The 27,996-nt window shown below is 44.0% G+C and overlaps 1 protein-coding gene across 2 annotated transcripts in view; it reads left to right on the top strand.

The window, feature by feature from the left end:
* IFT27 (intraflagellar transport 27) overlaps nt 1-18,771 on the top strand; it is an 84,165-nt gene extending 65,394 nt beyond the window's left edge. For both annotated transcript variants that reach the window (XM_033929862.1, XM_033929861.1), the window contains 4 exons: nt 13,182-13,241; nt 13,691-13,808; nt 18,149-18,258; nt 18,518-18,771. In XM_033929862.1, coding sequence (XP_033785753.1) covers nt 13,182-13,241; nt 13,691-13,808; nt 18,149-18,258; nt 18,518-18,616 — 387 coding nt within the window. In that variant the 3' untranslated portion in view covers nt 18,617-18,771. The remainder of the gene's footprint in view (nt 1-13,181; nt 13,242-13,690; nt 13,809-18,148; nt 18,259-18,517) is intronic.
* Nucleotides 18,772-27,996: the final 9,225 nt, after the last annotated feature.

The raw sequence follows: 27,996 nt of genomic DNA, 5'->3' as shown, positions 1-27,996 counted from the left end.
GATGGTGCAGCAGCATTTCTCTTTCTATCCCTCCCAGCTCACACATCCAGTAGAGTTGTTAGGCAAGTTGTAAGCTTCCCTCCATCGCTGACCTATCTTCCACAGGTCAGCGATGGAGGGAAGCTTACAACTTGCTGCTCTTCCTTGCTTCGGGCCTTCATCGTTGACGGGTCCTGCCTTCACAGAAACAGAAAGTAGGCAGTACCTGGCAACGAAGAAGGCCCAAAGCAAGTTGTAAGCTTCCATCCATTGTTGATCAGTCTCCTGCCTTAGCCCGTAGCGAACTCATGGTTCAGGGCTCTAAGGTGTGCATGCCAGCTTCCCTTCTCTTCTCCTCCCCCTCCCCCCCTCCCGGGATGTAACTTCCAGTTTCGGAGGGAAGAGAAGGGAAGCCGGCATGCATACCTTACAGCCCCGAAGCATGAGTTCGCGTCTCCAAGCTTGTGAGAGATGGGTTTTTTGTTTGTTTTTTTATGTTGAGTGGCGGTAGCAGCAGCAGCGAGATTTGCATTAGATGACAGCCGGGCGGTCATCTAAATTAGCCGGGCGCTGCGCCCGGCTAAAAGGCCCTGGGGAGAACACTGCATTTCCTTTCAGCATCTGTTCCTCTTCACCCCCCTTCAGTGTCTGTTCCTTTCCTTTCCTCCACCACATTTTCCTCTCGCCACCTCACCGCCATTCGACACCCCTCGTGCAGTCCGAGCATCTCCCTCCCTCCCCCTTACTTTCGCGGCGCATTTAAGATTGAGTAACTTGTTTAAAAGGTGTCGGAAGTTGCATCAGAGGAGAAGCTTCCGCTCACAGACGTACGCGACTGCACGCAGGCTCCGACGGCTTTGAACAACTTAATCTTAAAACGTGCCGCAAAGGTAAGGGGGAGGGAGAGAGATAGATAGATTTTGGTAGGTAAGAAGGAGGGAGGGGGCTGTGCGCGATCGGTGATCGTGCATGTTCCCTCCCTTAATTGCATGGACAAGGCCATTCAACGCTCCACGGGGCGGTGGATAGCCTTGTCCCTGTACCCGTAATGAGCACTTTACCCCTCCCCCATGGTTTAGGCGGATTACTCTTGGCTAGCTTCAGCATCAACATGTGTGTGTTGGGGGGGCAGGGATGGCTCCGATGGAATGTGGAAGGGGGAGAGGAAGTAGGCAGGGGGGAGCCTGGATGTTGGTCTTATTGTGTGTGTGTGGGGGGGGTGATGGTGATATTGGTGGGAGTTGTGAGAGCTGTACACCATAAATAAACCTGTTCACTGACCTTTACATGTAGTTTGTGTCATTGATTGGCGCAGACCCTCCTCCTGGACTGCATGCTGGTCAGCTCTGAGAGGGGTGGGGCAGCTCCTCATCCAAGTTCTCAGACGTTGAGGACACACACAGGTGACACAGTCAGCACTCACTCTTTAGCTGCAAGCACAGGATACAGACACAGAGAGACAGCACTATGACACAGAGCATGATGTGTGACTGGGAGTGGAATGGTGGTGAAAGGCAAGAAGCAGATAGGGGGGCAGGTATCTGGTAAGTATTGGTGAGGGTGGTAGCAGACAGAGGAGCAGGACTGATGAGGTAAAGGTTGTGACAGGCACAGACAGCCAATATAGCACTTCGCAATTCTCCTTTAGTTCAGATAAATGCTCAGTTCTTGCTCTCCAACACAATCAAATCATTAGTGGATCAAAAGACAAATTGCTGCTCATCTTATTTGCTTTTAAAACAGGTCTAACTCTGGGCATATTTCGTAGCGCCCAGACAAATCCTTTTACTATCCATTATGGCGTGAGGATGTTCATCTTTTTGGACGTCTTTACCCAAGCATCCATTGCCACAGAAAGCATTTTTAAAAATATTTGATTATATGCTTTGGTCATTCTGCAAATATATGTGTTCCGCCACTTATTTCTGCCAAGTGGGATGATCAGTGACACTCAGAAAAGCACACAGACAATATAAAGCATAAACAATAACACTTTATTATACATATATAAGAATTAAATATAAAATAGCATCACCTTGACCCCATATAACGACCATCTTCACCATTGGGAATCCCTGCAATAGATAGATGGGTGGACCAAAGGACTGTCCCTTGAGACGTGGATTCTCCCTCCAAACGTCATGGATTCTGTATTCCTGGAGACGTCTTGTGTTCTGATGTCAGGGTCAGAATCCCGGTCTTATATAGGATGCACACTGCGGAGTTCATAGTAAAAGCATAAACAGCTGGTCCTGCTGTTACGATTAGTCCTGCTCTTTTGTTCTGTGTTTTGACAACACCCAGGTCAGGATGTCAGAAGGAGGTGTTTGCAGAAAACCGGCCATCTGGTTTCACTCTCCCTTTGATGTGGTTTTGTCAGCATTCAGGTCCCATCTGGCGTTACTGTCCTTTTGAGGTTATGAATGAGGTGTTTGCAGAGATTGTATTCCCATGAGACTGGTTTCACTGTCCCTTTGAAGATCAAGGAGGTTAGGATGTTCACTGTCCCTTTGATGCTGTTTGGGCAACTCCTAGGTCAAAAAGGTCAAGTTAGCAGATACTTGTCACTGTCCCCTTCCTTTTGATGTAGTCTTTACTGATGTTATTTGAGCAGCTTGCCTGCAAAGGAAGTCAGGTTCTCAAATGAGCAAACTTTACTGCCCCTTTGAGATCAAGGTAACGCTCATGATACGGAGGTCAGATAAGCAGACTTGAGGAGACATATCAGTAATATTCTGAACATGTCAGTAAGTAATATGCTGAACATGTCAGTAATATGCTGAGGTATAACAATATGGTAGTCCAGATTCTCTCTCCCTTGTGACAATTTTGGGACGTTTTTCTCTTGAAAACAGAACCTCCTAGTCAAGTGTATGAAAATTTCAGTGTATGAAGATATGCCTCTTGTATATTAATCAGACATCCTGAAAACTAGACCAGCTATGGTGCTGGATTGACTGACTCATCTTTTTGTCTTCTTTTAACCAACATTTCTTCTATTAACCTTACTCTTTATTAGCTTATTTGATATTGTCGGGTGCAACACTGCCGACATGTTTCTCCTTATGTCTTTTTAAGACATTCCCTATAAACAAAAAACTTCAATAAATATTTTCTCTATCTCAATTGATTCCACCGTAACTTCAAGATAAGAGCAAATAATATAAATCTTCTATTGGCACTCATCCTTCATTCTCGCAGCTAGTCATGCAGATATTTGCTTCTGCATCAAGATGGCCGTGGCTTATTATTTTAAGTTTTTAAATCCTTTGAAAATAGTCACATGATCTAAAGAAGCCAATCAGATTACAGCAATGTCATCCATTCACATTCTTGGTTTAATCCCAATGGGGCCTCTGAGTTCAAATATAAACTATTTCTGTTCCCTAAAGTGTAATTTTTTTTAAATAATGACCATCCTACCAATCCTTCATTCACTTGATCTAGAATCCACCATTGAATATCATTAACCTTATGCTTCCGTACTTTCCGGTGGTGGACCAGAGGCGCTTGTATAGAATCGAAATTGCACTAGCTTACTACTGCGGCCCAAATAAATCAACTGGCATGGATATATTTGAATATATACTACACCATGACTTTAGCAAATTGTACTTGGTTTTGCTTTAATAGCAGTATTTTTATTTGAATCTCTCCACTCATATTCTTAGATGGTTTTATCACACCATTGGCATTTACCACACCAGGTGTGCTGATTACTTCTGATGTCTTTCTTGTAAGGACTGTATATCTTGCCAAAAGTTTGCCAATGTTTTTTCCTCTTTGATATTACTTGAAATTCTACAAAAAAGTTTGGAAATAATTGCAAACATCCCAGTATTTCTTCATACATTGTATCATCTATTACAGTGGTTTCAAACTCACGACCCAGGGTCCACATGCGGCCCGCCAGGTACTATTTTGAGGCCCTCGGTATGTTTATCATCACAAAAGTAAAATAAAACAGTTTCTTGATCATATGTCTCTTTAGCTATACATTACAATATTGTTATTAAGACTTAGCCAAAAGGAAAGATTTATAAACTATTGAGAGTTTTACCTTATGCAAAATTGTCATCATCTATAATAATAAAATGGTAAGCGCGCATGCGCACTCTAAAGCCGTGTTCCCTGATCCGTCACGATGTGGCCACAAGAGTGCGCATGCATGCTTATATGTCACCACACAACAGTCTCCTCTTTTTCCGGCCTAGCCCGCTGAGAGGGAGAGCGGTGCTGGCACCGGGGAGGGGGGGGACGCCAGTTCAGATCGGCCGCTCCGTCTCTGCCGTCTCAGCAGCCCCCGAAGCTCCTCAGCAGCCTGTCCCGCTCCCTCAAGAAGGGCTCCCGATGGCGGTGCTACTGCTGGTGGTACTGCTCCCGCTGCTGTGCGCGAGCGACGCGCCGGAGTTGGACCCCGCCTGTCGGCAGCGGATCGACCACATGGCGAACGGTAGTGGCTGACAGGAGGAGACAGAGGTGAGATGATGGATTGATGGAAGATAGAGAGAAGGGAGATGCTGGACTGTTGAGGGGATAGACAGAGGGAGATGGGGAAATGTGAGATAGACAGAGGGGAGATGGGGGTGGGGAAAGGAAGGGAGGCCTACTGCTGGACAGGGAGAGCAGGAAGAGGTGCTGATGGACAGGGGGGGTGGAAAGGAAGGGAAGCCTACTACTGCACAGGGGAAGCAAGAAGAGGTGCTGATGGATAGGGAGGGAAAAAGGAAGGGAGGCCTACTGCTGGACAGGGGATGCAGGAAGAGGTGCTGATGGACAGGGGGGGGAAGGAAGGGAGGCCTACTGCTGCACAGGGGGAGCAGGAAGAAGTGCTGATGGATAGTGGGGTGAAGGAAGGGAGGCCTGCTGGACAGGGGGAGCAGGAAGAGGTGCTGATGGATGGGGGAAAAAGGAAGGGAGGCCTACTGCTGGACAGGGGGAGCAGGAAGAGGTGCTGATGGATGGGGGGAAAGGAAGGGAGGCCTACTGCTGGACAGGGGGAGCAGGAAGAGGTGCTGATGGACAGGGGGGAGGTAAAACAAAGGGAGAAGGGCTGCTTCTGGATAAGGGGAGCAGTGAAGGGGTGCTGGTGGCACAGGGGAGGTAAAAGGAAGGGAGAATGAACAGGGGGAGCACGCAAGGGGTGGTGGTGGACAGCCAAAACAAAGAAAGACAGAAATACAGAAAGCGGCTAAGGAGACAGAGAGAAAATAATAAAGACAGACACACACACATATATTCTAGCACCCGTTAATGTAACGGGCTATAAAGCTAGTTTCTTTAATAAGACATTAACTATTTTTTTCTGAGGCCCTCCAAGTACCTACAAATCCAAAATGTGGCCCTGCAAAGGGTTTGAGTTTGAGACCACTGATCTATTATGATGCTGTTGTATAAGGTAAATTTCTCATTCAGCTCGTCCTGTTTCTTGAATAAGCAGGAGACGATGAGCAAACTTTGCTCTCATGTAAGTGTTACGAATTGCTGACTTCAAATATCCTCAGTCAAGGAATCTTTCCTCCAAATCTTTAGATCAAAATTGAAATTCTTCCAATATAGAACATATTTGACACAGCCTTAAATATTGTTTCACTTGTAAGTTATATTTAAGAACATACAGATGTTAGCTGTGAAACCATAACAAAGTATTTCCACCGATTTCCTGTTTAATATTGTAGACAATCTGCCCTGCTATTTCATAATCATAATGCCCAATAGGGTAGTCCCAAAAAAATCAGGTTTATGGGAAATGACCTGCCCAAGTCTATGGGGCTCATAATAGAAACGGAAATACATCTAAAAACTGGCCTAAATCAGCACTTGGACAATCAGTAAGACAAGTCATCCAAGTGCTGATAATGGTTGTAGATGTATTTAAAAATGGCTTAGGCCTTGTCAGTGCTGCTGTACACCCAGAGCTAAAAGGGGTGTGTTAGGAGGAGTGGTGAGAGTGGGATTTGGGCGGGATGTGGGCCGACCTAGACTTAGTCGTACTGCAAGTATAACCAAAGGTTTAACAAGACTGCCTAGACAGAGCTTATACATAGTGACTTAGGCCATCTAAAAACAGGTCTAAGTGGCAAAAAGGTATCCAAAGTGACCAGATAACCACTGCAGACACAAAGTACAGACCCCCACACACTCCCCCGGTGATCACTGATCCCCCCCCACCCCACCACTGCCATAAAAATCGGAATAAAAACATATACATCTACTTCCAGAAAATCAGCACCTGGCATAGGAAAGCCTAGTAGATCTGCACAGAGGTGGCTTAAGTGGTCTAGGGGGTGGGCTAGAGAACCATAGGAGGACCCAGACCCATAAGCCACTCTAACCACTGCATTCATGGTGAAACATGTTCACCCCCAAAATCCTTTTGTACTGCCATATAGGTGGCACCTGCAGCCATAAAGGCTATTAGGGTGGTAGACTAGTGGGTTTTGGGGGCTCACCATGACCTATAGGAGTTGTGAGAGGTTTATGTGGCACCCTTTTTGTGAAGTTCACAGCAGTGCCCTGTAAGGTGCCCCACTACTGTGTTGCCATGTCTGGGTGTCCAGTCCATTACTTTGCTGACCCCTCCCACGTCCAAAAGGTCTGGTTCTAGGCGTTTTTGACTTTGACCAATTTTTGGACGAGAATGGGGTATAAAGATAGACTTAGCAGTCTGACTAGCAAACTGCTAGATGTATAATTAGACAACTTTTGAAAAAACAAAATTTTTTGGATGTATTTTTCAGGAATGGACTTTTGACACTGCCAACTTTGGCCGAATAGCGATTTAGGCCCAAAACAGACTTAGACATTTCTTTTGATTATGCCCCTCCACGTGTCCACTATTAATTGTGCCAAATTATAAGCCTTTTGGTGTACTTTTAGAGGTCCCCCAACAATGTTTAACTTAATAGTTTCCAAGTTTATTAAAATTTTGATATAACGCTAATCATAATTTCTAAGCATTTTACAATAAAATAGGAGAAAACATTTAAACATTCTAAATATATACTGGATGAACTGGACAGACAAAGAAACAAAAGGGAAGTAGGGAGAACTGCAGTTTAAAAGAAAGGAGGAAATGAAAGGTAAATAACAAAAGGGAGGTAAAGGAGATCAGAATGCAAGTATAGAATTTATATTAATTTTCCATCTAAACCTGAATTGTGAATAATTGCACAAGGAAAGAAGTTAAAATACATACTTTGTAACTTAAAGCTGAAAATAGGCTTGATGGCCTAATGATTTATTATGCATTGTTCAATGCTCAGTAAATACAAAATGTGTGTTATATACGAATACTGAATGGTAGTCCTACATTCAGACAGTATTCATCAGTATGGCTTTGGAGCAAGTTGGATAGGTCTTCCAGTGCTGAGCAACAAGGCTAAGGGGGAGCTGCTTCTGCTTTTCATTCTTTGTGAGGCATGAATTATACTACAGCATTATCCTTTCAGCAGAATCATTGACTGCTGTCATTGATGATGCTGACTGCTTCAAATACTTGTAGCTTGAATCATCTCTCCAGTTTGCAGGATCTTTAACCAGAAATTGTTGAGCCTTCTTGTCCATTTGTGTCAAGAACATCTAAGAAGAACTGAGTGAGTTGAGACTTTTCAACGAACTTCTGGATTGTGGCTTGTCAATAACAACTTCAAAGAATAGCTATTTAGTATCCAGCCAATATTAAGTATCAGTTTCTAACCACATTACCACATTGTAATGAATGGCCATCTGCATTATGAGGATATTGTAGGATCATGAGCGACCTCTAAATTTGTCCCAAACTACTTCAGATTTTAACCATATCTCATCTACATGAGGTAGAATATATTCAGACTTGTGGAGGCATGTTCTGATAAGGTTGACTTTTTACCATAGTCTTATCAACAACCCGAATGTCCAGGAACTCAATTTGATGGAAATCATATGATATGACAAATTGTAAATGAGAATCTAGAGTATTTACCGTATTTTTTTCCTCCATAAGACGCACCCTAGATTTAGAGGAGGAAAACAAGAAAAAACATTCTGAACCAAATTCTCCCTGCCAGGCTCTGCTCCCTGTCCCTCTTCCCTGCCAGGCTATGTACCCTGTCCCCCCTCTGGTGGTCTAGTGGTAGGCCGGGACAGGACGGGCAGAGACAGATGTCAAGGCAGTTGCCTTTTTAAAATATGCAATTGTCACCTCAGTAACAACTATAGAAAAATAGACAAATATAATGAAAAATATAGACAGCTGATATAAATTCTCAAAACTGACACATTTTGATCACTAAATTGAAAATAAAATCATTTTTCCTATCTTTATTGTCCGTTGATTTCTTTCTTTATTTCCTTCCTCAGGCCCAACAATTGTCCCTTTCCCCCTCCCTCCTTCCTATGTCCCCCTCAATGCCTTCCGGCCTTTGTCCTCTTCCTCCCCCCGTTGTCTGGTGATTTCTTTCTTTCCTTCCTCAGGCCCATCAATTGTCCCTTCCTCCCTCCCTCCTATGTTCCTCTCACTGATTTTGGCATTTGTCCTCTTCCTCCCCCTGTTGTCTGGTAATTTTTTTTTTCTTTCTTTCCTTCCTCAGGCCCAACAATTGTCCCTTCCTCCCTCCCTCCTATGTTCCCTTCACTGCCTTCCAGCCTTTGTCCTCTTCTTCCTCCCCCTCCCCACCCCCACCTCGTCTGGTGATTTCTTTCTTTCCTTCCTCGAGCCCAACAATTGTCCCTTTCTCCCTTCCTCCTGTTCCCCTCACTGCCTTTCAGACTCTGTCCTCTTCTGCCCCCCCCAAGCCTGCCTGCCCACTGGATTTAATTACCTCCCGCTGCTGTGAGGACACATTGTCGAAACAGCAGCAGCGGGGGGGAGGGAGGGGCGGACTCCTGGCTCAGCAGCGCGATACCCGGAACAGCAGACCTCTGGCTCATCAGCGTGGCACCCAGAAGGACCAGGTGGGTTCAGCGATTGCACGCTGCCGGCCCAGAAGCTTTACCCCAATGGCTGGCCAGGACCTTCTCACTGACGTCAGAATTGACATCAGGGGTAAGGCTTCTGGTCCAGCGGCATGCAATTGCTGCACCCGCCTGGCCTTTCCCTTCTACTTTCGGCATTGAGTAACCAACAGCGGCAGGTGTGGGGCAGGCGGCGGTCCTGCAAGATAATGGGGGATGTGGATTTGGGTTTTCGTTCCATAGGACGCACTCTTTTTTCAACCCACTTTTTTTGGGGAAAAAAGTGTGTCTTATGGAGCGAAAAATACAGTAACCACTGTCCATATTCTAGTGAAGATTGTTCTTTTCCCATAAGACTGAAGAATATTTATCAGATTGATACAAAATAGAAGCATTGAAGAATGAGGTTAATGATATTTGATGGAGGATTATAAATCAAGTGAATGAAGGTGGGAGTGTGATCATTATGAAAAAATATTAAACTTTAGGAAACAGAAATGGATTTATACTTTTGAAATCGGTAGCCCCGTTGGTATTAAACCAGAAAACTGAATGGATGACATTGTTGTAATCTGATCTGGCTACTTTAGATCCTGTGACCATTTTCAATGGGTTTAAAAACTTCAAAAAAGAAAGCTACAGCCATCTTGATGCAGAAGCAAATATCTGGATGACTAGCTGTGGGAATAAAAGGTGAGTGCCAACAGAATATTTATACTGTTTGCTCTTATCTTAAAGTTATGGAGGGATCATTTGAGATAGAGAAGATATTTATTGAAGTTTTATGTTTATAGGGGATGTCTTGAAAAATTCAGAAGGTGAAACATGTCAGCGTTGTATCTCCATCCGACAATATCAGATAAGTAAAGTTCATAAAGACTAAGGTTAATAGAAGATGTGGAGGGGCATAATCGAAAGGGACGTCTAAGTCCGTTTACGTCCATCTCGCAAGTTGTCCAAAGTTAAAAAGAGCCTAAGACACATTTTCGAAAAAGACGTTCAACTTTTTTTTACTTTCGAAAATCGTCTAATTATACATCCTACCGATCTGATCGTCCAAGCCGCTAAATCGTCCATCTTTATACCACATGAAGGGACACGTATCATGTCCTTAGGCCATGTTTTCCAGCTGTAAGAAGGCCAGACTCTGTTTGTCTTTCCCTCTTTGAAAATACTACAAGGACATGTATGTTTGAACAGAGATGTTGTGAAGTGAATTCAATTGTTTTGTTAAGCCGTATTTACAGACAGATTTAGATTAGAAGCTCTGCTGGTCAAGGCTTTTTCTGACCCTTTGGACTCCAGCCAGAGATAGAGAAAAATGCTGATGTCTTTAAAGTTTCATGTGACCTGTGTCCATATATGGTTTGTGTTTACGTCACATGCTGACAACACTGATTCATGTAAAAGATATAAAAAGATGTGAAGCTCATAATAAAATTTGGATATGTTTGGAGACTATTATTATTATCATTTCTGGCCTCTACAATATGTCCCCAGATGCATCTGACTTCCAAATGGCAGAGAAAGTATGGGGCAGGAATTGGGACCTAATCCTTTTCACCACATTTCCGTCCAACTTTTCATCCAAGTCCAAACGCCTAGAACAAGCCCTGTTGGACGTGGGAGGGGTCTGCAAAGTGATGGACTGAACACCCAGACATGGCACCTAAATAGTTGGGTACCTTACAGGGCACTGCTGTGAACTTCACAAAAAGGATGCCATGGCTTCTCCTCACTACAGCTCCCTTATAGGTGACGGTGAGCCCCCAAACCACCTCCAGAATCCCCTAGAACCACTTATCTACCACCCCAATAATCCTTATGGCTGCAGGAGCCACCTATATGCCAGTCAAAAAGGGTTTTGGAGGTGTATATGGCAGTGCACATGTTTAAGTATCAATGCAGTGATTACAGGGGCTTATGGGCATGGGTCCTCTTCTCTATGGGTCCCTAACCCACCCCCATGATGACTTAAGCTGCCTCTGGGCTGGACGACTAGGCTTTCCTATGCCCGGCTGCCAGGTGATGATGGTCTGGAGGCTGAAATTTAAAGTTGTGAATAAAATTTTTAGGGGGTGGGGGGGTTGGTGATCATTGGGGTAGTGTGTGGGGGTCTGTGTTATGTGTTTTCAGTGCTTATCTTATGAGTTTAGATGGTTTTTTGTGACTTAGACCATGTTTTACATGGTAACATACATAGTAGATGACGGCAGATAAAGACCCGAATGGTCCATCCAGTCTGCCCAACCTGATTCAATTTAAATTTTTTTTTTTTCTTCTTAGCTATTTCTGGGCGAGAATCCAAAGCTTTTCCCGGTACTGTGCTTGGGTTCCAACTGCCGAAATCTCTGTTAAGACTTACTCCAGCCCATCTACACCCTCCCAGCCATTGAAGCCCTCCCCTGCCCATCCTCCTCCAAACGGCCATGCACAGACACAGACCGTACAAGTCTGCCCCTGTAACTGGCCTAGTTCAATCTTTAATATTATTTTCTGATTCTAAATCTTCTGTGTTCATCCCACGCTTCTTTGAACTCAGTCACAGTTTTACTCTCCACCACCTCTCTCGGGAGCGCATTCCAGGCATCCACCACCCTCTCCGTAAAGTAGAATTTCCTAACATTGCCCCTGAATCTACCACCCCTCAACCTCAAATTATGTCCTCTGGTTTTACCATTTTCCTTTCTCTGGAAAAGATTTTGTTCTACGTTAATACCCTTTAAGTATTTGAACGTCTGAATCATATCTCCCCTGTCTCTCCTTTCCTCTAGGGTATACATATTCAGGGCTTCCAGTCTCTCCTCATACGTCTTCTGGCGCAAGCCTCCTATCATTTTCGTCGCCCTCCTCTGGACCGCCTCAAGTCTTCTTACGTCTTTCGCCAGATACGGTCTCCAAAACTGAACACAATACTCCAAGTGGGGCCTCACCAATGACCTGTACAGGGGCATCAACACCTTCTTCCTTCTACTGACTACGCCTCTCTTTATACAGCCCAGAATCCTTCTGGCAGCAGCCACTGCCTTGTCACACTGTTTTTTCGCCTTTAGATCTTCGGACACTATCACCCCAAGGTCCCTCTCCCCGTCCGTGCATATCAGCTTCTCTCCTCCCAGCATATACGGTTCCTTTCTATTATTAATCCCCAAATGCATTACTCTGCATTTCTTTGCATTGAATTTTAGTTGCCAGATATTAGACCATTCCTCTAACTTTTGCAGATCCTTTTTCATATTTTCCACTCCCTCTACGGTGTCTACTCTGTTACAAATCTTGGTATCATCTGCAAAAAAGCACACTTTTCCTTCTAACCCTTCAGCAATGTCACTTACATACATATTGAACAGGATTGGCCCCAGCACCGAACCCTGAGGGACTCCACTAGTCACCTTTCCTTCCTTCGAGCGACTTCCATTAACCACCACCCTCTGGCGTCTGTCCGACAGCCAGTTTCTGACCCAGTTCACCACTTTGGGTCCTAACATCAGCCCTTCAAGTTTGTTCAACAGCCTCCTATGAGGAACTGTATCAAAGGCTTTGCTGAAATCCAAGTAAATTACATCTAGCATATGTCCTCGATCCAGCTCTCTAAGTCACAACGTCCAAGTTCCGTCTAGGCTCAGCATGTAAACTTTCGGTTATACATGCTGTACGACTAAATCTAAGCCGTCCCACGTCCCGCCCAACCCCCGCCCTCGACACGCCTCCCGAAATGCCCCATGTAAACTTTGAACATTGAGCGGCACTATGAAGGCCTAGATTGTTTAGAAAAACGTCCAAAACCCGGTTTTATTATCGGCACTTGGACGTTTTTGAGAAATGTTCGTCCAAGTGCCAACTTAGGCCGGTTTTTGGACGTTTTTCTCTTTCGATTATGAGCCCCATATTGTCTAAAATAAGACACATTAATGAAATTGAATTATACATTTGATGAAAATAAAAAAGAAGCAGAAATAGATGACAATTGAAACTGGAAATTAAATATGGAAATTCATAAGATTCACTGCTGTTGATCCAGCTTCTAAAAGATAATTTAAACAAATAGGAGTTAAAGGTTATTGCATTGTGGTTATGAGTATTTTGTAACCCTTGTCACACTAAGCTGGGTTGCAGTATATCTACAAAAATATGACCTTTGCTGATGTTGCCCCTTTTCTCTTTCCCTCTTCATACCCCCTCAGCATCTCCTATCTTTATTGTCCATATTTTTTTGTTCTTTATCTTTAAGTCAAAAGATTTCACATAAGATACCTTTTCTTCTTCAGGAACTTCTGATCTATGATTCCTCTGGTAAAGAAATTTTCTATGAAATAATGGAGAAATTGGCAAGTATCAGAGATCTGTTATTTAACCTAAAATATGCTTTTTATTATATTGAGGTTAGAGTTGCATTCTGTGTCATCTGCGCTCAAAAGTTTATGCTCCAACTTGTACCTTCTAAGATAGATTATGCCCTAGTCTGCTTTGTGTATTACTCCCCCCTCTCCACTGACTGTTACTGACACTTCTATAGTACTTTTACCTGCACCTTATACAAGGAGCTGACACTTAAGCCAGGCATGGAACCTGGATTTCCTATTTCAGCCTTGGGTAGAATTATTACCAAAGGATATGTAGGGTTCTTTGAGTTAGAAACGAGCACACCATGTTTAAGGGTCTTGCTGGGGATGGCATACATTTTTTCAGTTTAAGCATTTCATTAAAAGATTGAAAAGCTAGCTCTTGCACTTGTCCCATTTCAGTATGACTTAACATTTTCTTATGTTATTTGTAGTGGGAACAGCCTAGTGTTCTCTGTTTGGTTTATGATGTCAGCAATGAACAGTCCTTTAATAGTTGTGCCAAATGGCTGCAGAGGGTGCGTGCCCGAACTTTATGTTCCCATCTTCCAGGTAGGTGGCAACAATTTTCCTCTCCTTCTACTTCATTGGTTAACCTGAGGACTGATTCCTTTAACTAACAAGTTACACTGTTGAAAAGAAGTTTAAAAATGGGTCCCTTTTCTTGTGTGTATTCTGACCAGAGCATAAAAAGTGGTAGAGATTTTGAAGAATTGAGCTATTAAATTAACAAACTAGTGTCTGTTTGGAGGATGCATTGTACTGTGTCAGCTATTTTTTCTTCCATTTGTTTCTTTGTTTACCTGACTACTTGGCCAGCCTCTCTTAACTTTTCCAGATATTTTTGCTTGATTTTCTCTTTCTGCAATCTTTTTTAGTTTATAAAAGCTAACCTTTTATTCCTTACCTTTTCATGGGAGGGTGTGGCACAGTAGCTAGAGATACAGTCTCAGCTACTCACCCTATGTTGCTCCTTGTGCCCCTGGGAAAGTCACTTAATCCCACAAAAATACCTTTCTCAAAAAAAATTTTCAATAATGCTTTAACAGAATCACCTAGGAATGTTGTTCTGCAGCAACAAAACTTTTAAACTACATTAATTGTCTAAATCTTTGTTGAAAGGGGAGAGCCTCAGTTTCCCGTGCGTTGTAAAATTTTAACAACTGCACTAGAAAGGGAATTAACCTCACTAGCTCATATTACCCCTCCTACCCACCAGAATCAGATGTTAATCACTTGGCAATGTTAAGAAAATCAAAAGACTTAGCTTTAACTTCAGGGCAGGGTAGAATGTTAGTCATTGAATATTGAATGTTTCTGCATCTCCGCCAGTCCCTTCACCAATGTTAAGCTAGCTGTCATTTTGCTTTCAAGCTGCATCAGGGCTATAGACCGATTATCTAAAAAAATAAAGAAAATTGGCAGGAAATGTATCATGCGGCAGAAAAACATTCTCTAAATAACACTGCAACTTTCTGTGGCATTTAATCTTTCATGCTCATTGTGGCAGAGATGGCCCCAGTTTGAACTGCCTCCTATTTAATGACGTCTGACGTCACTCACGTTTATAGTTGACAAGTGAGAAAGGAGCCTCAGTGCTTCCATTCAGTCTGGCAATGGCGCCTCACACCTTTTCCTAGGTGATGGTCATTTCAGCTAACACACTTGCGTAAGGCAGGGATCCAGGTACATCCATACTTGGACAATTGGTCCAAGGTTGACAGTGACAAAGTGGTGCCACAAGTTTTTCAACTCCTGCAAAACCTGGGTTGGATCATTACATTTCAGAAAAGCCACCTGGAGCTGATTTAGTCCCTAGAGTACTTAGGGATCTGCTTCAACACATCAGAATGCCGTGGGTTTCTTTCAGAGCATGCAGACTGAAGCTACAAAGCCAGATTTTGGAGATCCTGGTGATGCCAGCTCCTTCTGCTTGGCATTATTTTCAGGTGCTGGGGTCAATCATCATAGCCATAGAGTTTATTCCTTGGGCAAAAGCTCACCTACATCCCCTTCAGAATGGGCTATTGTACCTATTGGTTTCTTCAGATGGATTCCCTCCAGGTGCCGCTGGTCTGAATGGTGGGAGCATGTCAAAGTTTGCTTTGGTGGCTCCGGCCAGAGTCACTGTCAAGAGGCTTGACTCCACACATCTTTTCTTGGGCGACCCTTATGACAAATGACAGTCTTTATGGCTAGTGGGAGGTCATTGTGATGGTCATCAGATTCAGGGCCAATGGTTGCATTCTCAGAGATAATGGTCCTTCAACAGCTTAGAGCTGAGAGACGTTCATTTGGTACAAAAGATAATGGAGACCACCTTGGAAGGCAAGGCAGTCGGGGTCTTCTCATACAATATCGCAGTGTGGCATATATCAATAGGCAGGCACAAAGAGTGCCTTGTTGAGAATGGAGGCCCGATTTGTTGTTTTGCTGGGCAGAAGTCTACTATTTAGCTTTATCAGCAGCATATGTAGCAGGAGTGGATGATGTGCAGGCTGGCTATCTCATCCGGCAGAACCTGGACCCGGAGAGCATTCTCTTTCCTGGAAGGCCTTGAACAACATTGTGAATTGATTGGAACTTCCAATGTTCAATCTGATGGTGTTGGCAGCCAACAAGAAAGTCTCTTGGGTCTTTTAGCTGAACATTTGGGCCCGGTAGTGCTAGCATGGACACTCTAATGTAACCTGGGCCAGAAAAGGGGCTGTTGTACAGTGTTCCCTCTGTGGCATGTGATAGGCCAGGTCATTCTGCTACTACTACTGCTAATCACTTATATAGCGCTGGAAGGCATATGCAGCACTGTACATTTTGACATTTATAGACAGTCCCTGCTTGGAAGAACTTTCAGTCTAACTTGGACAGACAGACATGACATATAGGATTGGGGATGCAGAAATCAAGGTGTAAGGAGTTAAGAGTCAAAAGCACTCTCAAAGAGGTGGGCTTTTAGCTGGGCCTTGAACACTGCCAGAGATGGAACCCCACTGTAGGGATTTGGGCAGCTTATTCCAAGCATACGACGCAACAAGGCAAAAGGGATAGAGTTTGGAGTTACCAGTTGAAGAGAAGGGCACAGATAGGAGGGACTTACCAGCTGAGCGGAGCTCACAGGGGGGATCATAGGGGGAGGGGAGAGAAGTGAAGAGAGATAGTAAGGGGCAGCTGAGTTGAGTGAATTTTGTAGGTCAGTAAGAGGAGTCTGAATTGTATTTGGGAACAGATAGGAAGCTAATGTAGTGACTTTAGGAGAAGGTTAACGTGAGTAAAGTGGCTCTCCCGAAATATGAGTCGTGCAGCCGAATTCTGGATGGATTGGAGGGGAGCAAGATGGCTAAGTGGAAGGCCTGAGAGTAGCAAGTTGCAATAGTCTAAGCGCGAGGTGAAGAGGGTGTGGATAATGTTTTGTTAGTGTTCTCAGAGAAGAAGGGTCAGAATTTGAAGAATATCTACTTACCTGGAGTTGATAATCCTGGTTGCCCCAGATTGGCTCCTTTGGCCATGGTATATGGATCTGGTCCATCTACAGAGAGACAAAAGCTTCATTTGAACTTTCTCTCACAGGGTCCACTGGTCCTGGAGGATACAGAATGCTGTGGACTTCTGGCATGGTTCTTGAACACATGGTCTTAGTGCACAAAGGCTACTCGGAGGTGGTCATGGCTACCATCCTAATAGCTAAGAAACAGGTGATTGTTGCAGCCTAGGCTAAGGCTTGGAAGACTTTTCAGTGTATGATGTACTAAGCAGAATGGGGAACCTTTTTCAGGCTCCAATGTCAGTGATCTTTAGTGTTCCTTCAGGATGGGCTTGAGAACAGCTTAGTGGTTAGTTCCCTCAAAGTACAGGTGACAAGCCTCTCTTGCTTTAAAGCACAAGTGGAGAAAGTTTCTTTTTCTTCACATCTTGATGCAGCCAGATTTTGAAGAGAACAATGTGACAGCCGTTCCTGACTTGGAATCTTAACATTGTTCTGCATTCTCTCAGCAAGGCTCTATATGATCACTTGCAAAATGCATCACTGATCGATCTTACCATTAAGGCAGTTTATCTGGTAGCTATCGCCTCGGCAAGAAGGGTCTCGGAGCTGCTGGCTCTGTTGTGCAAAGAACCTTTCCTCAGGTTTGCGAAGGCCTCTCTTTCTTTCTCCTTTCATAATGGTTGTCAACTGCTTTGGTATAGAAACATGATGGCAAATAAAGGCCAAATGGCCCATCTAGTCTGCCCATCCGCAGTAACCATTATCTCTTTCTCTCTCCAAGAGAACCCACATGCCTATCCCAGGGCCTTTTGAATCCAGACATAGTCTCTGTCTCCACCACCTCTTCTGGAAGACTGTTCCATGCATCTACCACCCTTTCTGTAAAAAAGTATTTCCTCAGAACTGAGGAGAACAGAACACAGAGCAGGAATCGAGGAGGCAGAACTGAAAAAGATAGATGATGCCTTCTACACAACTCATGATTAGAGGTGAATAACCCGCTGGTTCAAGACTCGTATGTCTTTCTACTAGAAAGAAGATTATCGAGGTAAGAACCTAATCTTCACATTTTCCACCCTGATACTCTATTATTCTCATATTATTTCTTGTGCCATTTCATTATCTTTATCTCCCTCCCATTGTGTACTGGGAAAGAACAAATATTGCAGTATATAAATAAACAAATAAAGACACATTAATGTTTGAGTGTGGAAACTGCAAAGAAAAAGAGGAGGAGAAAGAGAAAGCTGGGGGTAATAAAAATGATACATAAAGCCTGAACTTTACATGGGAGGGATTATAAATGGCTAAGCATTTTTTTCATTTTACTAGCTCACTATTGGTGCATTAAAGCCTTTGCTTGTAACCTGTTTGGTCTTATTCAGTCTGTGCTGCTTCACCATTTCAGGGGTGCTTGTGGGCAATAAGACGGACCTGGTTGGTCGCCGAACAGTGGAACAGAAGCAGGCACAGGAGTGGGCAGCCCAAAATGACCTGGAATACTTTGAGACCTCAGCGGTTTGTAATAAATGTGTTTGTCTGCCACATTTTCTGAGTTATTAGGGCACTGCTTACTGGAGTGAGATGGATAGGCTGTTCCTAGGGGAGGAGAAGCCCTGACTGCTAGCAGTGATCATGAGGACTAGGAGAGTGATTACTTTTGGTGGACCAATGATCTTTAATCCCTTTAGTATTAAATTCAATATTAAAGAAAGAGGAATAATAAACATATCAAACAAAGTAAGTCTGCTCAGTATGTTTTCTCCTCTTTTTGCAGAAGGAAATGGAAAACTTTGAAGTTCCTTTTCGCAGTCTGGCCAAATCATTCCACCATTTGTACCAGGAGAAGGTGGAAACCATACACTCAGTTGTGTAAGAAGTAAAGACTCTTCAATCTTGTTGGTGGTCTATTCTGAAATTAAGAAAATTAGCAAGCTAGAAAAAAAATATATACAAATAATTGGTTTATATTTATAAGCACCATCTTTAGAAAATAGAACAAGAAATAAAAATTAATTCATACATCCTGTTTTCCCTGACCTCTTTCTGACTCAAGTGTATGTCCTTTTTACTTTTACCAAGGTTCTCTTCATTCATGCAATAATTGGATTCTAGGACCCATGCAACATTTTTTTTAATGTACTCTAAAAAGTAAGCTGTCAAGTAAGTGGACACCTTAAGATTCTGAATAAGCAGCAGTCTGTTGCTATTATTCCATCATTACTTGGTCTTGCAGTACCCTCTGCTGGTCCTTGGTTGAATACTCAGCAACTGAAATGGTGTAGCACTGGGAGCAGCTAATTCTGTGAGCACACAGTGAGGTACTGACAATTTCTTATTGAATAGCGGTCATTAACTGTTCCATTCTGTGAGATTTTCTTTGCAAAATTTAGCAAAGAGCTTCTGAGAGCCTCTTTCATACCACTAGTATCAAGAGAGAATCCGTTTAGAGATTTGCAGCCCACACAAGAAGTTCTGACTACTCTGAAAATTTAGCTTTTTTTATGTGACTATCTCATAGAAAAATGCAGATGTCATGCTGTAACAGTGCAGCAACAAGGTAAAAAAAAATAGCCTCTCAAGAAAATTTTTATTTTAAATATTCAGTTAGGGCTCCTTTTACAAAGGTGCTTTAGGGCTTAACACACGCTAAAATGCCTCACGCATTAGCCGCTACCGCCTCCTTTTAAGCAGGTGGTAATTTTTTGGCTAGCATGCGCTAATCTTGTGTGTGCACTAAAATCGCTTGCGCACCTTAGTAAAAGGAGCCCTTAGTATATAAAATTTTGGCTGTTTTGTGGAATCCATGTAGCTGATTATGTTTCAAGTTCCATGTTTTATATACCAGTTATTAAGTGAACTAATTACGCAGTTTACAAACACTGTGAAATTACAAAATATATAATGCAAAATAGCAGCAAAGAATGAAAGAGAAGAAAAGGTGAGAAATTAAATCTTCCATAGTTTAGCTAGACAGCAAAAGAGGCTTTGTTATAGATTCCACATTCCAGGTACTCCCACACACCCTTACTCAGATAATCAGTCCACATTTAAAATCTAAAAGGCTTTAGTGAAAATTAACATTACAATGAACCAGACAAAACTTTATTTTCTTTTATTTTTCTCTCAAAATAGGTAATACTGGTAGGCAGAAGTATGCTTGTTGACATAGTACATGATTAAAATGAAAGCTTCCCTATCTTTTGTGCCCTTCTTTTTCTTTCATAAGGAAATGACTTAACTTAATATAGTGCGCTATTTGAGAGGGGCATGCGGCAAGTACTAATATTCTGCCAGCAGCCATTACAAAAAGTTACTTTATACAGGGGGGGGTTATTTGGAAATAAGAATTTGAAGCTTTCTCTTATTTCAATTAACACTTCTTAAATATTTACTTCAAACTGGAGATTATTGTATCATGCATTTTCTATCCTTGTGGGAAAACATTTTTCCTAAGGGGCAAGCACTGATTAGCCAAACAGTTAAGTAATATTATCCAGTGGCGCTAATGCAATGTTTTCACAGCTATCTAGAAAAGCTTAAAAGACTTTGGGCATGTATGAGACTTTCAAGGCAGCTGCCATACAGGCTATCTCAGTTAACTTTGGTCAACAGAGGCACTCAATATTTTTTCCTTATATCATTGCACTGACATTCTTCAGTGAATATTTGGCAGTTGCTCTTTTAAGAGAGTCTCCTCTCTTGTTACATCCTTCTTACCTATCTTTTCATTGGGTTTTGGAGGGCTATTTTTAAAATGTTCTAATATACTATCAAGATAAACTTGATATAAAAGAAATTCCCTACCTATACAATACATAAGGAAAATAATGAAAGAAAATTGCCCAAAACTCAAGAAAATATCTTGTTGTAATGTTTAAAATGTTAATAAAAAATTTTATGAGAAGAAAATATAGGGGTTTATAGCCCACAAAGGGAGAGGATCTAAAGAAAGAGAAACTTCAGGGCAGGAAAAAGAAGGAAAGACAGCCATTAAGCCATCTATATACTATATTTACTTATTCAATTTTCTATACGGTTATCCCAGGGGAGCTCAGAATGGTTTATATGAATTTATTCAATTATTCAAGCAATTTTCCCTATCTGCCCCGGCGGGCTCACAATCTATCTATTGTACCTGGGGCAAAGGAGGGATTAGGTGACTTGCCCAGGGTCACAAGGAGCAGCATGGGTTTGAACCCACAACCTAAGGATGCTGAGGCTGCAGTTCTAACCACTGCACCACATTCTCAGACATACGAGGGTCATTTCGTAAATAATTCACACTAATTTTTTTAAATTTACATCTTTGTTTTCAAGTATTTCTTTACACTCCTTCAATATAGTCTTCCTGCTTTGCAATGACCGAGTCCCAACGTCCGGGAAGCTTCATTATCCCAGGACAAGCAGGCAGCATATTCTTGACTGATGGGTGACGGCACCGACGGAGCCCCGGTACGGACAATTTTAGAGTGATTGCACTCTAAGAACTTTTAGAAAGTTCTAGCTCGGCCGCACCGCGCACGCGCGAGTGCCTTCCCGCCCGACAGAGGCGCGCGGTCCCTCAGTTTCTTAGTTTCCGCGGAGCTAAGAAGACGCGTTTTCAACGGCTGTTGAAATTTTTTCCTAACTTGCCTTCCCGCTCGCGTAAACGTTTTGGCTTCATTGCCTTTTTTCTTTCTTTCAATTTTGTTTAAAAAAAAAAAAAAAAAAAAACTTTCATTTTTTTCTTCAGTTTTCGGTTTTCCCCGGCGGGGCCTTCTGCCACCATCGCAGCCTCGGCCTTCGATTTGGCGGAAGCCGTTTTTACTTTCATGCCCCCTCAACCGGGTTTTAAAAAGTGCCAGCGGTGTGCTAGGCCTATATCTCTCACGGACCCACACAACTGGTGTTTACAGTGTTTGGGTCCTGAGCATCAGGCCTCTACTTGCACCCGCTGTGCTACTTTAAAAAAACGGACTTTAAAAAATCGCCAAATTCAACAGCGATTGTTGTTCGGTGCCGAGATGTCCGACCCCGTTCCTTCAACTCCGGCTTCGGCACCGATTCAGTCGGCACCCTCGTCTTCGACGCCGCGTGATTCCACACCGGCATCTCAACAGTCAGGTAAGCCGGCTAAGAAGCCTTCCCCGCTGGAACGTCTTCCGGCCTCGAGTGCAGTGAGTCCAATCCTGCCGCCTGTAAGACGCCAGCGGAAGCGCTCCGCCCCTATAGAGGTGAGTCCCTCGACATCGGGCTCCTCATCTCCGGGGCGTCGAGCGGCACCGCAGGTACCGCAGAAGAAAAAAGCGGTACCGGTGCCATCCCTCGATGACCGCATTACGGCCATCCTTCAGGTGCAGCTTAAGGAGCAATTAGAACGACTCCTTCCTGCTATCATGACACCGAACCTTCCGGTGCCAGTCCGCACCGAGCCATCGGTACCGGTTGTGGAACAACCCGTATCGATACCGATTGTGGAACCCGTGTTACCCGCTTCCACTGTCTCGGTACCGCTTCACCTAACCTCATCGGTATCGATGCCAGTCCTTGCACCGGAGCCGAGAGCTCACCATCAATCGGTGCAGACTTCGGCACCGGTGCGACCGATAACTTCTCCTGACTCGGTATCGATGAGGTCGGGTAAGTCGGTGCGCAAAACCCGACACATGCAAACGTCGACACCTGAGTCTCGGGACCATTCTTCCCATGTCAGAGACCCTGATCTGTGGGGAGACTCAGAGGAACCCTTTCTTTCTGAAGGCGAATGTTCCTCAGAGGAGGAGGATTCGGCTGTCCCTGACCCATCCTCCAAACAGGCCACTTCCTCTTTCTCCAGTTTTTTGAAAGAGATGTGCGAGTCCTTGTCCATTCCTTTGGAGGCTGAATCCAAAAAGTCTAAAGCTTTTTTGGATGCCCTTGATTTTGATCAGCCTCCAAAGGAATTTTTGAAACTTCCCCTTCATGACATCTTGAGGGAAACTTTCTATAAGAATTTAGAGACTCCTTTAACTGTCCCAGGGGCCCCACGTAAACTGGATTCTCTATACAAGGTAATTCCCATTCCTGGGTTCGACAAACCTCAACTTCCACATGAATCCTTATTTGTCGAATCCACCCTTAAAAAGACTTCAGGAGCCAGTGTATATGCATCTGTCCCTCCTGGCAGAGAAGGAAGGGCCATGGATAAATTTGGTAAGAGGCTCTACCAAAATGCTATGTTGGCAAATAGGGCTGGTAATTATGCTTTTCATTTTTCTTTTTATTTAAAGCATCTCCTTACCACCATGGCTTCTTTCGAAAAATATCTTCCTTCACGAAAGCATCCCGCTTTTCACACATGCTTGTCGTCTCTTCTCCAATTACGTAAGTTTATGGTTAGATCCATATATGACACCTTTGAACTAACATCCAGAGCGACAGCAATGTCAGTAGCTATGCGTCGTTTGGCCTGGCTTCGGGTATCCGAGCTTGATGTTAACCATCAAGATCGGTTAGCCAACGCCCCATGCCTAGGGGATGAGCTCTTTGGGGATTCCATGGACTCAACCACACAAAAGCTCTCTGCTCATGAGACGCGCTGGGATACCCTGCTTAAGAATAAAAAGAAGCCTCCTCCGCCAAGACCATATAGGCAGCAATCGGCCTATCAACGCCGCTTCACAGCTCGTCCATTAACTACCACTGCTCAGCAACCTAGGCGTCAGAGGCAACAACAACGTCAGCCTCCCAGACAACAGCAGCAGCAACAAGCTGTAAAACAACCTCCTCAGCAGAAGTCACAGCCCTTTTGACTTCATTCTCCACAGTATAGCCAGTATCCCTATTCCTGCTCTCCTGCCTCAGCCTATAGGAGGTCGACTTTCTCTGTTCCTCAGCCGGTGGGAAGTAATCACATCGGACCAATGGGTCCTCAACATCATCCGCCACGGCTACTCTCTCAACTTTCAGACTCTTCCACCTCAAAGCCTGCCAAAAGAGTCTGCTTTGAACAGTCCTCAATCGGCCCTCCTTATTCAGGAGGTACAATCCCTCCTCCTTCTGAACGCTATAGAGGAAGTTCCTCTACATCAAAAGGGGCAGGGATTCTACTCCCGTTACTTTCTAGTCCCCAAAAAAACAGGAGATCTCAGACCCATCCTGGATCTTCGCGATCTCAACATTCATCTAGTAAAAGAAAAATTCAAGATGCTTTCTTTAGCCATCCTTTATCCCCTTCTAAATCAAAACGACTGGCTATGCTCCCTCGATCTCAAAGAGGCTTACACTCACATACCGATCAATGTAACCTCAAGACCATATCTCCGATTCATGATCAATCATTGTCATTACCAGTACAAGGTGCTGCCCTTCGGTCTTGCCTCATCTCCAAGGGTATTCACCAAATGTCTCATTGTGGTAGCGGCATTTCTACGCTCTCACCACCTTCATGTATTTCCTTACCTGGACGATTGGTTGATCAAAGCCACATCCGCTCAAGCAGTTCTTCTGGCCACCAACCAAACCATCCAGTTTCTACAACTTCTGGGATTCGAGATCAATCTACCCAAATCTCATATCATTCCCACTCAGAGACTTCAATTCATTGGAGCGATCCTGGATACACTCCTAATGAGAGCTTTCCTACCATCCAATCGTCTCCAGACTCTTCAGTCTCTATGTCAGCAGGTGCTTCCACTGCCGTCCATCTCAGCAAAACAAATGATGGTACTCTTGGGGCACATGGCATCCACAGTTCATGTCACACCTCACGCCCGTCTTCACCTGCGCACTCCTCAATGGACCCTTGCTACCCAGTGGTCCCAAGTGTCGGATCCTTGCTCACGACACATATCTGTGACATCATCTCTTCGTCAGTCTCTTCAATGGTGGTTGGTATCCTCAAATCTATCCAGAGGTCTTCTGTTCCATCAGCCTCCTCATCAACTAGTCATCACCACCGACGCCTCTCTGTATGCATGGGGAGCTCACTTGAACGAGTTCCAGACTCAAGGTCTTTGGTCAGCCCAGGAAAGAAAACATCAAATCAATTTCCTGGAACTCAGAGCGATGTTTTACGCCCTCAAGGCCTTCCAACATCTTCTCTTTCCTCAGGTCCTTCTGTTGTGCACAGACAATCAGGTTGCGATGTACTACATCAACAAACAGGGTGGGACAGGCTCTCGCCTTTTATGCCAGGAAGCCCAGAAGATCTGGACTTGGGCCATAGATCATCATCTCTTCCTGAAAGCTATATACATTCAGGGGGCTCAGAATTCTTTAGCGGACAAACTCAGCAGAATTCTCCAACCTCACGAGTGGACACTCGATCCCGTAACTCTGCAGTCTATCTTCGATCAATGGGGCACTCCTCAGATAGACCTCTTTGCAGCTCCTCACAATCATCAGCTGCCCCTATTCTGCTCCAGACTTTACTCTCCGCACCGTCTAACAGCAGATGCTTTTCTCCTCGACTGGTCGAATCTGTTCCTGTACGCCTTCCCTCCTCTACCTCTCATGTTGAGAACCTTGTTCAAGCTCAAGAGGGAACGAGCCACCATGATTCTGATTGCTCCGAGGTGGCCCAGGCAACATTGGTTCTCCCTTCTACTTCAACTCAGTTCCAGGGAACCTTTTCTTCTTCCTCTGTTTCCTTCTCTGCTTACGCAACAGCAGGGAACCCTTCTGCATCCCAACCTCCAGTCTCTACACCTGACGGCTTGGTATCTCTCGGGCTGAACTCGACTGATACTCTTTTGTCTCAGCCCGTTCGTTCCATTCTGGATGCCTCCAGGAAACCAGCCACTCTACAATGTTACCATCAAAAGTGGACGAGATTTTCTTCCTGGTGTCTTCTTCATCATCTTGATCCCACTTCCCTGGCAGTGGAGACGTTGTTAGATTATCTTCTTTCTTTGTCTGACTCTGGCCTAAAGTCCTCTTCCATCAGAGTCCACCTCAGTGCCATTGCAGCTTTTCATGAGCCAGTCCATGGAAAACTTCTTTCAGCTCATCCCCTGGTGTCCAGGTTCATGCGTGGGCTTTTCAATGTTAAACCACCTCTTAAAGCCCCTCCGGTTATCTGGGATCTCAATGTGGTTCTTTCAGCTTTAATGAAACCTCCATTTGAACCTTTAGCTACTTCTCCTTTCAAATTTCTCACTTGGAAAGTACTTTTCCTTATTGCTCTTACCTCTGCCAGGAGAGTCAGTGAGCTTCATGCACTGGTTGCAGATCCACCTTTTACGGTTTTTTCACCATGACAAGGTGGTTCTGCGTACACATCCAAAGTTTCTCCCCAAGGTTGTTTCTGAATTTCATCTCAACCAATCCATTGTTCTACCGGTTTTCTTTCCAAAACCTCATTCTCATTCTGGGGAACAAGCTCTGCATACTTTGGATTGTAAAAGGGCTCTTGCTTACTATCTGGAGCGTACGAAACCCCACAGATCAGTTCCCCAGCTTTTTCTGTCCTTTGATCCGAATAAATTGGGACGTCCTGTTTCTAAACGTACGTTGTCTAATTGGCTGGCAGCGTGCATTTCATTCTGTTATGCTCAGACCGGACTGACACTGGAAGGTTCTGTCACGGCCCATAGAGTCAGAGCAATGGCAGCATCTGTAGCTTTCCTCCGTTCCACTCCTATTGAGGAAATCTGCAAAGCTGCTACTTGGTCCTCAGTTCACACTTTTACATCTCATTATTGTCTGGATGCATTCTCCAGAAGGGATGGTCACTTCGGCCAGTCTGTTTTACAAAATTTGTTTTCTTAATGGCCAACCTTCCCTCCATCCCTCTTTTTGTTAGCTTAGAGGTCACCCATCAGTCAAGAATATGCTGCCTGCTTGTCCTGGGATAAAGCACAGTTACTTACCGTAACAGGTGTTATCCAGGGACAGCAGGCAGATATTCTTGCGTCCCACCCTCCTCCCCGGGTTGGCTTCTTAGCTGGCTTATACTAACTGAGGGACCGCGCGCCTCTGTCGGGCGGGAAGGCACTCGCGCGTGCGCGGTGCGGCCGAGCTAGAACTTTCTAAAAGTTCTTAGAGTGCAATCACTCTAAAATTGTCCGTACCGGGGCTCCGTCGGTGCCGTCACCCATCAGTCAAGAATATCTGCCTGCTGTCCCTGGATAACACCTGTTACGGTAAGTAACTGTGCTTTATTTCATCTAAGACACTGTTTTTGTTTAGTTGCCGAATGGCTCGGGTACAGAGTTGTTTCAACTTTGGAAAAAGGTCGAAGTCTGGTGGACTCATGTCTGGACTCTAGGGAGCATGAGGTAACACCTCCCAGCCATATTTGCGTAGTTTTTCAATGGCGACATTCCTTATGTACGGGCGAGCATTGTGAAGAATGAGTGGCCCAGCCAAGAGCAACTGAGGTCGAGTTTTGTGCATTTTTCTGTGCATTTTTTGCAAAAAAAAAAATCACCATAATACACTGCTGTGACACTTCTTCCACATGGAACTTTGTCTGTGATGATGATGCCTTCATGATCATAAGTAAAAATCATAATTTTTGACTTTTGATTGAGCTCATCAAAATTTTTTTTGTGGTGGGGAAGATGGAGCTCTCCACTCATCAATGTAAAACTACGCAAATACGGCTGGGAGGTGTTTCCTCATGCTCCCTACAGTCCAGACATGAGTCCACCAGACTTTAACCTTTTTCCAAAGTTGAAACAACCTATGAATGGACATCATTTTGCATCTCTGGAAGAGCTTTCTTCTGCCGGTACCCGAGCCATTCAGCAACTGAACAAAACAGTGTCTTGGATGGAATAATGAAGCTTCCCGGACGATGGGACTCGGTCATTGCAAAGCAGGGAGACTATATTGAAGGATTGTAAAGAAATACTTGAAAAAAAATAAAACATTTAAATTAAAAAAATAGTGTGCATTATTTATGAAATGACCCTCGTAGTATGGTAAAAGATAGCATGGCAAACATTGACAAAGATGGCAAAACATAGTTAACAAAACCTGGTAAAAACATAATATGCCCATTGTTAAGAAGGACAACCACCTCCATGCGCACACCCTGATAGTAGTGACAGGAGAAGCAGCCTCCTGTCACTGCTGTCATGGCTCAGCCCAGATCTCTCTTGCCTGCTCCCGGACTCTCCTGCTCTCTGCCGCCGTTCCCTGCAGTGCAAGCCTGTGGTTTTAAAGCAAATTTTTGTAAACTTTTTTGACAGGCCTGCCTGTCTGTTTTTTTATTCATTTTTTTTTAATGGGGCCGATATTTTGTGTGTGTAACACACGCAAAATATCTGTGCCATGGAAAAAAATGAA

Source organism: Geotrypetes seraphini, chromosome 2 (genome assembly GCF_902459505.1).
Source record: "Geotrypetes seraphini chromosome 2, aGeoSer1.1, whole genome shotgun sequence".
NCBI classification, from domain to species: Eukaryota; Metazoa; Chordata; class Amphibia; order Gymnophiona; family Dermophiidae; genus Geotrypetes; species Geotrypetes seraphini.
Note: the sequence above shows the minus strand (reverse complement) of the source record. Positions and strands in the feature narration are given on the sequence as shown.